This window comes from Phyllostomus discolor, chromosome 8, assembly GCF_004126475.2.
Source record: "Phyllostomus discolor isolate MPI-MPIP mPhyDis1 chromosome 8, mPhyDis1.pri.v3, whole genome shotgun sequence".
Lineage (NCBI taxonomy): Eukaryota > Metazoa > Chordata > Mammalia > Chiroptera > Phyllostomidae > Phyllostomus > Phyllostomus discolor.
Genome location: NC_040910.2, coordinates 842777 through 857386, shown reverse-complemented (window position 1 = coordinate 857386; position 14610 = coordinate 842777). Strand labels below are relative to the sequence as shown.

General features: G+C 59.0%; 1 protein-coding gene across 1 annotated transcript; it reads right to left on the bottom strand.

Annotated features, from left to right (window-relative positions):
• Nucleotides 1–3691: 3691 nt before the first annotated feature.
• LOC114504079 (ras-related GTP-binding protein A-like) lies at nt 3692–4633 on the bottom strand. Its single transcript, XM_028521731.2, has one exon. It carries the CDS (start codon nt 4616–4618, stop codon nt 3692–3694), a length of 927 nt encoding a protein of 308 aa, XP_028377532.1. The 5' UTR covers nt 4619–4633.
• Between the last annotated feature and the right edge of the window lie 9977 nt (nt 4634–14610).

Sequence of the window (14610 nt, the reverse complement as noted above, 5' to 3'; positions counted from 1 at the left end):
GACTGCAGGGCGCAGTGAAGCACAGGCACTTGCAGCACCTACCTGCATTCACACCGGCGAGCAGGCACTGCCTGAGGGGCAGAAGGAGCTAGCCGCGGTCACCGCCCCCATTTGGTGGCGGTCATTGTTGGCCTGGCCACCGGAGCGATGCTGCTTCCCTCTAAAGACCAAGGTTTTGTCGGGCAGGTGGGTTTTCTCCTTCCCTCCACCTTTGCTCACCGTCTGCATGCTTCCCGAGTCCCAAGGGCACAGCGAGAGTCACCAGGAGCCGCCCACCCAGCACCGCCTCTTCCCAGCTGTGTGCCCGCGGCGGCAGTGGGACTTCCAGAGGCACCGCGTCCGCGCTGTCCCGGCAACTGGCAGCGGGAACTTCGGCCGTGTCGGAATGACTCCGCCCAGTGCCCGCAAGTGGCTGTGTGGGGACCGGTCTGTGGCAGAAGCGCTGTGTGGCGTTCAAACCGCTCTCTTCTCTCCTTCCATCACATAGGAGCATGTCTCCTGCTCCCTTTAATAATAAAACCCATGGACCTTAAACCTGCGGCTGATGGCATTTGGCCGTCTTCCCATTACGACCCAAGAGTGAATTTCGAGCCCCCGGCCGCTGTCTGACCCCCAGCAGGCAGCGCCACTGTCTGCCCCACTGGGGAGTCCACCCCCTTCCTCCGTCTGCGTCTCCGCCGGGCCGTCACAGGCCGCCACCCGCATGCCTTCTCTTCGTGGCTCTCTCTCCAGCTCCCCCCCAGCCCAGCCGGGCCCACGGGGACTGTCAGGCTAGAGACACAACTGCCTCGGCCAGAGGAAGTCACCAAATGTGATGAGCCCGCGTCTGTGGTGGCGAACCAGTTCTCAAAGACTCTGTGTTTGTGAGGAGGGCTCCAAGGGCACGTCTCCGGAATCGCCACAAGTCTCTCCCTCTAACTCCACCTGCTCGTAGGGCGGTCTTTCCACACGTGAAACATCTGATTACATGTCAATATATAGGTGTTATTTACCTGTACTATCAGATATTTTCCTTGCATTTATCATTGCAAATGCACAGTGTTTCCGGCCTGAAGTAACACATTTATGTACATAATTCCCACTCAATTCTGACTGGTCCTCCTGTGTCTAGAAGCTCACAGAGCACCGAACCCTGGCACCGACGGTCCATAGAAGTCACCAAACCGTGTTGAACCGTTGCTGCCGGCGCCAGCTCCACTGCGAGCCCGCCCCTTCCCCGTTTGCTCCGCCCCTTCCCCGTTTGCTCCGCCCCCTTCCCCGTTTGCTCCGCCCCCCTTCCCCGTTTGCTCCGCCCCCCGCCCTACACGCTGCGTGCTTTGCTCAGGGTGCTGCGGACCTCCCAGCCCGCGTCTGCAGCCCCGCCTCCCGCCATCCACTCCGCACGTGTCACCCGCCGTCCTGCTCAGCCCGGTGGGAACGCCTGCTGACGCCCACACCGAGCATGTCCTCAGTGGAACTGGCCTCAGGCCGACGGAGGCCCTGCTTTCCCCCAAGCCCCCTTTCTGTCCGGAAACTTCCCCCGGGCCCAGCACTCGGTCCTTCCGGGAACCCCTGTCCCAGCGCCGGCCCCGCAGCTGCTCCTGCCCGTCTCCGCGAGCCCAGGGAGTCCGAGAGCCCACGTGAGTCTCAAGTGCAATTAAGTTTTCTAGTCACCACATTAGACAGTGATAAAAAGGTGAAATTTACTTTATAGCTTTACTGAACACAATGTATCCAAAACACTCTTCCAACACCCAGTCCATGGAGTTCTGGTGGGCTCTCACGTCCTGAGCTCACGCTGGGTGTCTCTCACACCTACCACCTGGAGCGCCTTGGACAGCGGGGCTCCTGCCTCGTCTCCCGCTCCTCACTGCCCCCCACACCCTCGTTGGAGAGGGCGGGTCCTGCCCACGGTTTCGGGGGCAGCCAGACACCCAGCACCCAGCCCCAGACGATGACACTGCCCACTGGTTGGGCAACACCAGCTGCCCTGGGAGGGTGACCCGCAGGGCTGGGAGATGGCACCAGGACGATAGGGCGTGTCCTGGTCCCCACGGAGCATGTGATGGGAGCTGGGGCGACTACACAGGGAGAAGCGGGGACTGTCCCCAGCCCACCGCACAGGGACAATTACTGGCCAGGCGCCCTCCCCCACAGGAGCAGAGTGGGCAGGAACTGGTAGGCGGGGGGGGGGGGGGGACATTTGAGAGCCTCCCCATCCTACAGGAAGTCCTGACCTCAGGTCCCCTGTCACCTGTGGCCTCAGGTCTGCCTGTGGGGTTCTGCCACCAGCTCTGGACGGGAGCGCTCAGGTCTGGGCCGCACTCCACACTCACTCCTGAGGGGGTGGCCTTTCCAAGGTGAAACACACCTCCAGACCCACCGAATGTCCCCAGACCCCCAGGACAACGTGAAACCCTGACGTGCTCCATGAAGGTCCCCCCCCCCCACCGAGGTTGGTACAGGGTCCGTGCCCACAGGGCTCAGCAGGTCCAGGTCGGCAGGGTGCATTGTAGCCAAGCCAGATGAGTAAGTTGGTTGCTTTGCTTAGCTTTGTGCCCAGCAGGCCACACCCAGGGCTGGGACTTTCTCTGGGGTCACGCTGGGAGGGTGAGCCAGGCCGACATTAGAGCCACCGGGGCCGTTGCCCTTTCTGGGAGAATAGGTTCCCCGTTCACAAGGGCAAGTTCACGTGCTCAGTCTGAACCCACGACCCCGGTCTTTGTCGCACAAACCTGCACCGCCCACACGTCCGGTCACCTGCACCTGCACACTGGTCACACTGCAGCCCATCTGAGCGCACCAGCCCTGGCAGCCACCCTGTGCGTCCCCCAGGGCCCCCCCGGCGCTCGCTCTCTCCACCCCTCCTCCTGGCTCATGGTCCCCAGCAGCCCCTCTCGTCCCCCAAGGAGCCACCTGTTCCCTCTGCCTCCTCTGGGACCCGCCCGTGCCCCCCACAGGTGCTGCCAGGTAAGTGAGCTTTCCTCCTCGGCCTGCCTCCCCAGACGCCAGCGCAGGCTCCACGTGACGGCCTCCGCCGTCCGGGCTGCCCTCCGTGCCTGTGGCCCTCGGGGACACCGTGTCAGGTCTTGGATGAAAAACCAGTGGAAACAATGCTGTGACACCGGAGGAGCTCGTGGAGCGACCCGGGATGTTCCCACAGGGAGACGCGGAGGGGCAGGGCCAAGGGTAGGACCAGAAAACTATTTGTCTCAAGAACCTGTCACAAATGAATGCAGAAAACTAAATTTCCTTTTTAATATTTCCTATTATCGGATAGTCTTCTATTATTAAACATGAGACAAAGACTTTTTAACAGCAAATGTTTATTCATGATCGAAGCCAAGAATCTGTAAATGCACCTTAATGCCGTGCTGAGAAGACAGCAAGGCTCCCTCTCTGCACTCCTGTGAGGAGCACTGGAAGGCGGGCGCGGGCGCTGGTGTGCGTCTGTCACAACCAGGTAACGAGAACGCGCACATGCACGCGCACACCACACCAACTTCTCAGGAAGGCGGCTCCAAGCTTCCTGGAGAGCTGAGTAAACGGCGCCCACGGTTTCAGAGACAGGGAACCGGGGGGAGGGGGAGGCAGTGAGCAGCACACACACACCAAAGCCCACTTATAAGCACGTGACAGTAGTGAACACCAAAAGCATGGGGGGCGGGGCGTGGAAAAGGCCTCCAGCGCGTTCCGAAAGTATCCGGTGACCTCAGCGCGCAAGGAGGCTGCGCTCGGGAAGCTCCGGCCTCTCCAGCTTCTCGAAGTGCCTCCCGGCATTGCAGATGTTGATCAGCGTCGCCGCCGACGGGATGGACGGGTCCGACATCACCACCATCACGCAGGTGTTGGACGTGAAGGCGCAGACGAAAGCGGCGAAGTGGGAGTTCCTCACTTCCATGCTCTGGAAGGCAGCGGTCAGCTTCCGGCAGCTCAGCCTGAACTGCCTCATGATGTTGCTGATCTTCTCCGCCCCGCGGGCGGCGCGCCGCTCTCCGCGCTGGTAGTGGGCGATGGCCAGGAACGTGGTGCTCTCGAACAGCAGCACCTCCTCGGCCTCGATGATGCGCGCAAAACTGCTCAGGCTCGCCTCCAGCTGCCGGGCGTTGGGAAGCAGCTGGCAGACCACACCGGACCAGGCTCCGTAGAGGGTTTCGTCCCAGATGGACGTGCGGAAGCACACGCACTCCAGCGGGCGAGACAAGCGCCGCAGGTCCTCCTCGCGCTCGGCGAAAACCAGGTCGCGCTGGTCCTCCTGCACCAGGTCCATCTTGTGCACCAGGCAGAAGATGCGGGCCGCGGGGGAGCTCCGCAGGATGGCCTCCAGGCACGACTGGTAGAGGTGCGCGTCCTCCTCCAGGTCGCGGCTCCCCACGTCGAACACGTACACCAGCGCCGCCACGTCCCGGAAGACGCCGCCGCGCCGGCCCGCGGGGCACCTCTCCGGGAAGGCGTGCTGCCCGCCGCAGTCCCACAGGTTCAGCACCAGGCCGCCCGGAAACCGCACGTGCGAGCGCTCCACGTCCACGGTGGCGCCCAGGTGCCGGGTGTCGCGAGCCATGCAGTTCGCGAAGATGACCGACCGCATGCTGGTCTTCCCCGACCCGCTCTTCCCCATCAGCAGCACCTTCTTCTTCATGGCTGTGCTCGCGTCGGCCGCCCGCGGAGTCCTCGCAGGCTGGGGCGCGGGGGGCCTGGGGGCGCGGGGACCTGGGGGCGCGGGGGCCTCGGGGCGTGGGGACTCCCGGGCGCCGCTGAACGCAGCACAGACGGAGGGGCGGCCGGTGGGGCGGGGCCTCCGCGGGCTGGGCGAGGAGGGCCTGCGCCGCCGGGGGAGCGAAAAGCGAGGCCACGCGGGGCCCAGCTGCGTCTCGCAGGGGAGCGCCGGGAGCGCACGGCTGCAACAGCCCCGCAGCCCCGCTCGCCTTCCGGTCAGGTGCCTCGCTGCGGCCCGCAGCCGCCCACTTCCGGCGGAAGTCTCGCGAGAGCCTCCGGGCTCAGAAAACTGGGTGACAAATGGGGCGATCACGAGAGTTGCTGGGGGTGTAGGCACTGCCCCGAGTCTCGGTGTTTGAGGACAGGCTGCACGGACGATTCAGTCTAAAGCCCCAGCCCCGGCGCCTTCCCACCCTGCAGGGGAGGACACTGACGGGAAAAGGAAAGCGGGGATGCACCGTGTGACGGGGAACGACAGCTAAGTGGCTGTCCGTGGAGAAAGTTTTGTCCCCACAGTTACTGTGTCCTTTTACTCGGTGCCGCAGCTCAACAAGTCGGTCTCACCTGCAAACTCAGGAAGATGCGCGCGACTCGTGTCTGCCCCAGACTTCTCGGGAAGAGCCATTGTCATTCCCAAGTCCAGTCATCAGGAGAACACACGAGTTATCTATATGTTATATGTTCCGTGTGTAGTATTCTATGTATAGAAGACACACCCGCACACAGATAAGTGCACACGTGTGTGTGTGTGTGTGTGTGCACACTACAGTGACATAGGTTCAGAAGCACGCAGCTGGGCCGGCCCCTGGCCGAGTTTGCAGAACTGAAACTCCTCCCCGGAGCGCTGCGCAGGCATCTTTTTAGAGCTCTCTCCCCCCCAAAAGCTGAGAATAAATACCTTTATCTTGTTTGTAGCACCTTATTCCTCACGATGTGACACTCACTTGCCACCTCACGTCTCCTTTCCGGTTGCCTTTGTGGTTAAGCTTCTCCAATGTACGTTTCACAGCCGGAGCCCAACGAACCCGACCCTGCTGGGTGCAGGGTCGCTGGTCCGCTTCAAAGCTCAGAGCCACAGGGGCAGGTTTCACAAGTGTCCCGCAGCCCCAGCCACCATCCCAGCGAGGGTGCTCAGTGCCTTGTCTCCTGGCCATATTTACGCTGATTTTAAAGGCGGAAATGGCGAGATCCACCCCCCAGAGTCTCTGGAAGCCAGGGATCCACGGGAAAGCCCCAAAAGCAGAGCAGTGACAGATACCCTGTGTGTGCCCGGGAAAACGGGGGCCACAGGGGGTGAGGGACAGATCACACCCGGGCTGGTCTCCCAAAGCCTATAAGCAACTGGCTCAGGAGAACAGGGCCGCACAGAAGCAAGCCACTCCCTGGGGCCACAGCAGAGCAGGGCCCTCAGCCACCTGGCCAGTGGGTCCCTGGTTCCAGATGCCCCAGGAGAGGCAGCCCCAGGTTATGGGGGGGAGGGGACAGGGCTGTAAGTGGCATCTGAGAGGCCAAGGGGACAGGAGAAGAGGCCATGTGTGGAGGCCAGGCTGCCTGTCCTCAGCTGGCACGTTCTGGAAGGGGTTGCTTTTCCCGCTGTTGCCGAGGAGACCAGGAGGAGCTGGAAGGGTGGCCTGGACTTACCATCAGGGACACTGACGCTGACTGATTGTCCCAGAGGCTAGTTCTGCCGCAGGGGTCTTTGTATCGATTGAGATAAGGAAGGGAAAAGAACTGAAATCGTTGCACGTATTGGTAAAATAGTGAAAGCCACAACAAGATTAAACATAGCACTTACCTGATGAAGCAAATGACGTTCATTTGGTTGGGGGAGATGACATTTATTTCCCATACATGATTCATTACATCATAATTTAGCAACTAATAATTTGAAGGGATTTCAATGTAAGTGAAACAAGTAAAAAATACAAATGAAACGTGCCTAAAAATTCAGCTTTCCATTTTCATATGTTTAAATACTTTTTCAAAGAAACAAGAAGGTTAGTTTGGCAGTTGGTGAAGTATTTTTGATCAGACCAATGAGGGCAGAGCTCCGGAAGTGAGTGTGCGCGGAACCCAGGCTGGCCGCAGCCGCCACACAAACCAAGCTCTGGGGCAGGTGCAGGTGGAGAGGGAGGGCTTGTTCCCAGGCCGGACACCCGGGAAGGGGGGCTCGCTCACCCCAGAGGGCATGGCGGCGTCTTCCTGCAGCACAGGCTCCAACAAGGACGGAGAGGGAAGCAGAGCAAAGGGGGTTCCGGGTGGGGGGCTGGCGGCGTGACAGCCCTCCGCTGAGGGATCTCCCCAGGAGCCACTCAGTCTGGTCAGATGATTTTGGTTGAAGGTCAGCAGCCCCCCAGGAGCTGGATGGTCCGAAGACCTGCCCATCTCCCCTAAAGTTAGTGCCTAGGGTTCTCCAGCGACATGCTGCCCGCCTGCAAGCCACGTTTCAGGGGGAACGGCACTCACAGAAACAGGGTGCTTGTTCAGTTACTTTACAGGGCCAAGACGACAGTAGATAAACATGTGAATCCTCTTAAGGTTTTAAATGGAATTGCATTATACACAAAATATAATTTAAAATGTCATTAAATTATTCAGTTTTTCCATATGTGTATTTAATTCTTTTTGTATAAAATTATACATAAAAAGTAAAGTTTTAGCCCTATATCATTTTTTATTGTAGCGTGCAGAACTTGAAAAAGCTTGAGCGTGGTATTGACATGAAAGCACCTTTTAACAGCCTTGCGGCGTCGGCGGGGGCTGGAGCCACCGTGAACCCTCCATGCTCACATGGAACGTGCAGAACCAGACGCCCACGCAGGGGGCGCAGCTGCGCCGGGAGGCGGCCTGATTGGCTCGGCTTAATTTTGGGAAGCGCGTGCTATACAACGCCCACCCACGCAAACATCAAATGTTTTACACTCTGAAACCACAACGGCTAATATTTCAAGCCATCAAGCCTAAGCAAATATAGCATTCCTTTAATAATATAACAGTGATAGACCCAAAAATCCAACAATACATATCCATGGTTAAGCAAAAAGTTCTTAAAGAACAAAACAATAACAATAGAAAAAGAGGCACCTAGAAGTTAGTTACAAGGTGGAAAACACTGCGCCTTGGTGCTGTGTCTTTGGGGACTACTGTGCTATTGAAATGTATACTCTAAGTGTTCTCAGAAACGCAGTCTCGAAATGTGCCTGTAGGAAGCCCACGAACAAAGCGTCTGTGCCGGCGTTCGTCGGTGCCTGCCGGACCGCAGCCTCGGACACTGGTCCCGAAGCCCACACGGGTCAGCCTCTCCGGGCCAAACGCAGCAGCTGTCGAACTCATCCGGGACGGACAGACAGACACTGACGCCTGGGGCGGAGCAACGACGGGAACCCTGGCGGAGCAGTGCGCGCTCATCAGAAACAAGGCTTCTGTCTGTGGTCGGACCGACGCCAGGACGCGGAGCACCCGGCCCGAACCGGTTCCCGGAGCAGCGCCCTCTGCGGCGGCCGGCCGCGCCTGCAGCGGGGGAGGGCAGTTCGCCCGAGGGTCAGGGCGCCGCGAGAAAGCGGATCCACCTGCGGAGCAGCTCGCGCACGTGGGATGGACGAGCGTGTGATTAAGTCTGCACGCGAGCCCGCTGCCGCGGCTGCGCACTCAGCGCCGCCCCCCCCCTCCCTCGCGGGCGCCTGTGCGGGGAATGACGCTGCACTTCTGACGCCTCTGGGTGAAACGCTTCTCCAGCGGCGAGACTGAAACCTGCCCCCCCTCCCCCGTTCCCGGAGCCCACGTGCATCGTCAGGGGGACGCACTCACACGACTCGAACTCGGGCTTCCGGATGGTAGAGGCTGGGAAAACACAAGCTTCTGGCCCAGACTGTTCCGGAGCCAAGGCCGCGTCGTCTCGGACGTCTGGGTCCCTGCACGCGTGTCGTGGGCGCCTGCGCTCGTGTTGGGAAGAACTCAATTCCCCGGGCCTGAGCGCTGGGTTGGACGCACACGCGTGATGCCCATAGGTTCCCTGTTGAGCCGATTTGACGGAGAAGGTGGAACTGGTTTAGAGTGCTGGATTTCGTGTGTTGAAAATTCAACGTGTCACTGAGCCTTTAACAGTTTTCCTGAATACTAATAAAAGTCTTTTTGTGTGTGGTAAAAGACTAGACTTAAATAAACGTCCCAAATATACGTCTAGGGTATTTTCCAAGGGTTTATGGTCGAAACGCTCAACCCTCCCTTCCTTCCCCACATCACATACGGTTTACAGGGCTCACGTTTATTTTGTCCTCACTTGCTTGGTTCGAAGTCACTTCCACATTCTGACCCTCAGTCTTTCCCTCGGGAACGTGGGGAGAGTAACAGCAGCGCCCCGGGTCTCCCGCGGGTGAACCAGGTGACCCACGTGCGAGGTCCGCTCACGTCCACAGAAAGGGAAGCGGGGCAGGGATGTCGGCCCTCGCGCACCCCCACCTCCCCGCGGCGCCCATCGGGGGCTCGGTCCCTCTGCAGAGCGCCACCTTCCGGGCCCTCCCCGCACGGCAGGTCGGGCAGCCTCGGAGCTTCAGGCCGGCGCAGCTCGGGACTGCCAGGACCCTCCGCCCCCTCGGCTCCCGCGGACCGACCACGTGACGCGGCGGTGACCCAGTTTCCCGTCATGCTCGGCAGCCCCGTGTCCCCGTCTCTCGGTTGGAAAGTCCACGGCCTGTTTCATCGGCCACGCAGCTGCGGAGCCCCAGCCTCCTGCAGGAGGAAAGGTTTAGGGCGATTTCCCATCACCTGCGCCTCGGCTCTCGGCGCCTCGCGGCTCCTGTAACCAGCGCCCCGGGCCGCACGGCTCACTGGCACTCGGCCTCGTCGGAGGGAAAAACAGCACAAAGGAGCCGCACGCTGCCTTCCCCCGCAAAGATAAACACGTGGCAGTAAACCAGCCTCCAGCCCGAGCCCTCGGAACCTTGGAAGACGCTAAACAATGCCAACCCGTGGTTGTCTTTTAAAAGTCCAGGCCTCCCAGACGTTACCAGAAGTCTGCTGTATGGTTTCCTTGGTCCACTCATAAGTTCTTGCTATTTACTTGGAAGGAACATATCTTATTTTTATGGAGGCAATCTTAAGAATCTATTATACATTTATTGCCCTGGCCCACGGTGCTCAGTTGGTTGGAGCATCGTCCCAAACTGATAGGTTGTGGGTTCAATTCCCAGTCAGGGCGTATGCAAGAACCAACCTGTCAATGTTTCTATGTCTCTCTCTCACCCCCTCCCCCTCTCTAAAGTCAACACGCATGTCCTCGGGTGAGGGGGGAAAATCTACATTATTGAAAGGCTCAAAATGTCGCCGTCACGTTGGAGACGTCTCCTGACGCCAGCGTGCATCTGGAGAGGAAAACCCTGCCGTCATCTGCTCACGTGCAGTAGCGCGCGCTGGTTGGTGGTGGTCTCGTCCCACCGTAAAGCCGCCCTTCGCTCGGCGGCATTGGCGCCGCACTGACCACCCCGCAGTTCACGGGATGAGCCTGCTCCTGAGACCTGACCCTGAACTCTGGCCCTCCCTGCAGAGGACCATGTAGGGGGGAGGGGAGGGCACAATGTCAGATGCTGGCTCGTCACCGTGACGTGCCCTGGGCGTGGGATCCCCCACTCACCGCTGAGGGCCTGCATTTCCCCACAAGTATAATGGAGGCAGCAACAAAATGGGAAAAGACCGGTGAAGATCTGAACAGGGCGTATTCCAAAAAGTGTGGGCCCTCCCTCCCCCACCCCTGGGCCTGTGTGCAAATAATTGGAGAAACCTGCAGTAAATGCTCTTTGAGGCTCCAGAGGCGCCCAGGGGCCCCCGGGTTGGGCCTGGGTGGCAACGTGGGAGGAGGCCTTTCACACCCCTGCAGCGAAACACAGGCGCACACACGTGAGCAATGGGTACAGCCTTGCCACCTGGGCCCCGAAGTGCATGTGTGATGTTTCATTTCCTTAAAACATCTAAATCGCTGTAGGAAACAGTACTTTGAAGCCTATGGCTGTGGTTTTCTGTAGGCGTGGGAGACTCAGATTCCTCGAACAACTACTTTGTGTGTCACTTGGACTGTGACCCCGGGAGTCTGGGCCCTCGTGCCCCACCGGGAAACCCGCCTCCTCCTCCTCTTCAACACGAGCGGGCGTTTGGTCTTGGAGAAACCCACGGCACGTGGGCGTCTGTGTATCCGGAAGGGTCTTCACCACCAAGATGTAACAACGGGACAAAACCCTGGCAGGGAAGGGGGTGGGCTGGGAATGTGGAGCATTTCAGGGGCCGGGACCGGACGTGACTGGGGCATTCCTCGTCCTGCTGAAGTCCGTCTGCCCCGAGGCGTTGGCGTGGCCAGAATGACTCCAGCTCTGCGGGAAGCAGCATGTGGGTTAGTCTGACTGCTGGTCTCCCCGGCACGGGGATCGAGGACGGGACTCAGACCCTCGTGCATGGCTGCAAGCTGGCACCTCCCCAGAGCTGCGGGGTGCTCACGGTACAGCAACGGACAAGCAGGGGTTCTGAGAAACGTGGGCACCAACTTGGGGGGCATGCCTGGGGACGAGGGCACAGCGGGGAGGGGACTCGTGGGCAGGACATGATTACACTGGCCCTGCCTGGTCTGGAAGCAGACGTGTTTGACCCCGACCTCCACTGCTGTTCCTAGGGCGTCCTCATTTCTGGTTCTCATCCGCCTTCCACGTCAGACATGCGGGGTGCTGGGAGGACACGCAGGCGAGCCCGGGGTGGGGCTGGGATCAGAAGGGACCTGCCTGGGACAGAGTGGGGCCCCAGGACCCCGGGTCAGGGCACACGCCAGTGGCAGGCCTTCCCGAGAGCAGCACACGGCCAGCAGACAGAGCGGGCCACAGGGGCAGAGCCCAGGGCCGGCTGGGAACACTGAGTCCTCCGGTCAGACCTCGTCATCAGAGCTCCCGGCAGGGCCCTGTTGAGGAGTCGCCTGTGAGGGTGCCTGCGACACAGCAGGGGAGCGAGTAACGGTTCTCTTCTGACTGGGGGAGAACATTCCTACAACACAGACAAGCGTGAGTGGGGCGTCTGTGCCCAGGCCGGAGGGGCAGGGGAGGCAGGTGAGGTTTGTCACGGCTGAAATGCCAGCCTTTTCTGTGACAACACAGAGTAGGTTACTTTCTTTACATTTTCTGTCTTTGGAGGATTAAGATAATCAATTCCTTCATGCTCATACGCAGAGGGTTTAAAAGAATGAAAGGGAGAGGGTCGTCGTGTGTTGTGCGGGATTTACGTGTCTTCACGTGAGTCCCGCCTTGGAGACTCCCTGGAGGGGGCAGTGGTCTGTGTCCTCTCAGGCCCGTGTGCGGCGTCACCACCAACGGGCCAAAGGGACAGAGCAACAGCTTGTCAACTGCCTTTAAAAATTTCTGTCCTGGCTGGTGTGGCTCAGCGGTTGAGTGCCAGCCTAAGAACCAAATCAAAGGGTCGCAGGTTCGATTCCTGATCAGGGCACATACATACCTGGGTTGTGGGCCAGGCCCCCACTAGGGGGCACACGAGAGGCAACCACACATTGATGTTTCTCTTCCCTCTCTTTCTTTTTCCCTTCCCCTCTCTAAAAAAAATTAATAAATAAAATCTTAACAAATAAAATGTTTTCTGAAATAATAAAAAAATAAAATACAAATTTCCATTTTACAACCACTTTGTTTCTAATTTTCAGCCTGTCACCCTCTTTCAAACATCGCTTCTCCTTTAAAAGCAAACTGATTATAACCCTTTTCGAAAACAGTTTCCAATGATGACTATTCATCGTCATCAGCTCAATTCCAAAACCAGCTCCTCCCTCTCGGGGGACAGACGGGGAGAGGGAAAACTTACCGGCCACAGCGGGAGGGGCGCTGGCTGGCGGGGCGGAGAGGACAGTCCCACCCCACACCCTCTGCTCTGCCTCCAGTGGTGGCACCGGCGGGAAGGCCGCAGAAGCCGCGCCCGTCTGTGCCCTCGGAAGATGCCGACGGGTGCTCCCGTCAGCCCCCGCTCCCCACGTGAGGCCCTAACCTGCGACGTGTGTTTGCACGAGTCTCCGGGACCAGGAGCTGCAGCGGCCAGGGAGGGTTCTCCAGCACGTGCTGGGCCACCAGCTCTGGGTGAGTCCTGCTGATACAAAAAAAAGAAAACACAAACTATTTGACTTGGAAATGAGCGTATGCTCGGTGTGTCCTGAGCAGAGCTGAGTTTGACTTTCGTACAGAACACAGAGGGTCTGTCGGTATCACAGGTGAGCACTGAGGCGACGGCCAGAGGCCTCAGGCGTGGCTCACCCATGGTGGAGCGTGCGGGAAGGCCGGGCCGAGAGACAGACACGCAAAGACGGGGTTTTGTCTTCACCCCAGGAAATGGGTTGAAAGCTTCAAAGGAGCATTTTCCTGCTTTGTGTTCCAACTGAGAAAGCATATTTTTCACATGATACACAGTGTCACTTTCTCATGAAACAGATTAAAACTGAACCCACTACACTCAGGTCTCTAAATCACACAGACCTCTGGCAATTGAGAATGTCACGGAGTAATCCCCTGCTCCTGGTGACCTACCCGAATCCCCGGTTACCAGGCAGAGAAAACCGAGAAGTTCCAGGTGACAGACTTGTCCCAGGAATCGTGAAGAGCTGAGGTTTGTTTGTTTCCTTTAAAGAGAAAAACGTGAAGAGCAGAGAACAACTGAAATCAGATGTTCTGCCTCCTGAACGGAAACGGCCTCTTTTAATGAAAAGAATACAAGTTTTTAAAGAGAATCGATCACATTGCAGACATTTTAAGCCCTTTTTGTCTCAAGTTAACAATCGTCCCTTAAACAAGCGTGTTCTCGACTGAAGCAGGAGGGTAATACATGGACACAGTTCAGATGCACAGGCTGAGGCTGAACGTTTTGCTAGTGCAGCTGTGACTGGCGGTTTGGTGTGCAGGTGTGTTAGCAACTGCTGGGGAAGACCCCACGGTGCGTCTGCTCAGCCTCGGTTTACCTGCTTTGACCTGTTTCCGTGTCGTCCGAGGGGGCTTCTGCTCACTCACTGCCGGCCCGAACACCCCGACCACCAGAAAAGGGGGTATTGTCACACTCCAGTTACATTTCCTCAGATTCCAGGACGGGCAGGCGCACACCAGGTTCCCTTTGAACTTGAAAACCCCAAAGACAGAAAGGGAAGGAGTCGGTTGTAAGTCACTCTGACCCACCGTGACCCCACGCACTGGGGGAGAGAGACCATTCCGTGCCCGCGGGCACCTCTGACAGCAGCGGCTTGGATGACAAGCACGGACACAGTGGCTCGAGTCCACTCGTGCGAGCAGAGAGTCACTGTGCAGAGCAGGGACAGGGCGACCCCGGCCCGAGAGACCGAGTAAGGAAACGGGGAAACAACCCTCTCTAGCAGTTTCTGCCGAGTCACTGACAGGGATCACGGCACCCACCCGTGAGTGAACGGTCTCACCAGGAACACGGCGTCGTTAACCCCACAGGTGGCCGCGCCGATGCGCCCACAGCTCCCGCCCCGGGGTGAGGAGGGGACACTCACGCTGCCCAGGAAATCGGACTGTCCTGTCCACGCTGACTAAACAAGTGCACCTCCACGTCGCCCACCCCCACAGACGTGAGGGTGTCGGCGAGAAACCCACCGTCCGGGAGTTTTACAAGCAGCAGCAGCGCACCCCCTGCAAGGCCAGCGCGGCTCTGCAGAGCAGGGGCTCTTTGTGAAGAGCGGGGACTCGGGAGCCAGGCGGGGCCGGACGCCCGGCTCTGCCCCCAGCGGCTTTGGGAGGCTGCGCCGACCTGTCCGTCTCTGAGCCTCAGTGGCACCGCGGGCAACCCGGGAACGGGGCATCGGGAGCCAGGTGTGACGGTGCTCACGCGGCCGGCCCCCAGGGAGCGCTCAGCAGTCCAGGGGTGGCGGCAACAACT

Excerpts from the sequence above, each read along its gene's own strand:
- LOC114504079 (XM_028521731.2), bottom strand. The coding sequence starts at position 4,618 with ATGAAGAAGAAGGTGCTGCTGATGGGGAAGAGCGGGTCGGGGAAGACC.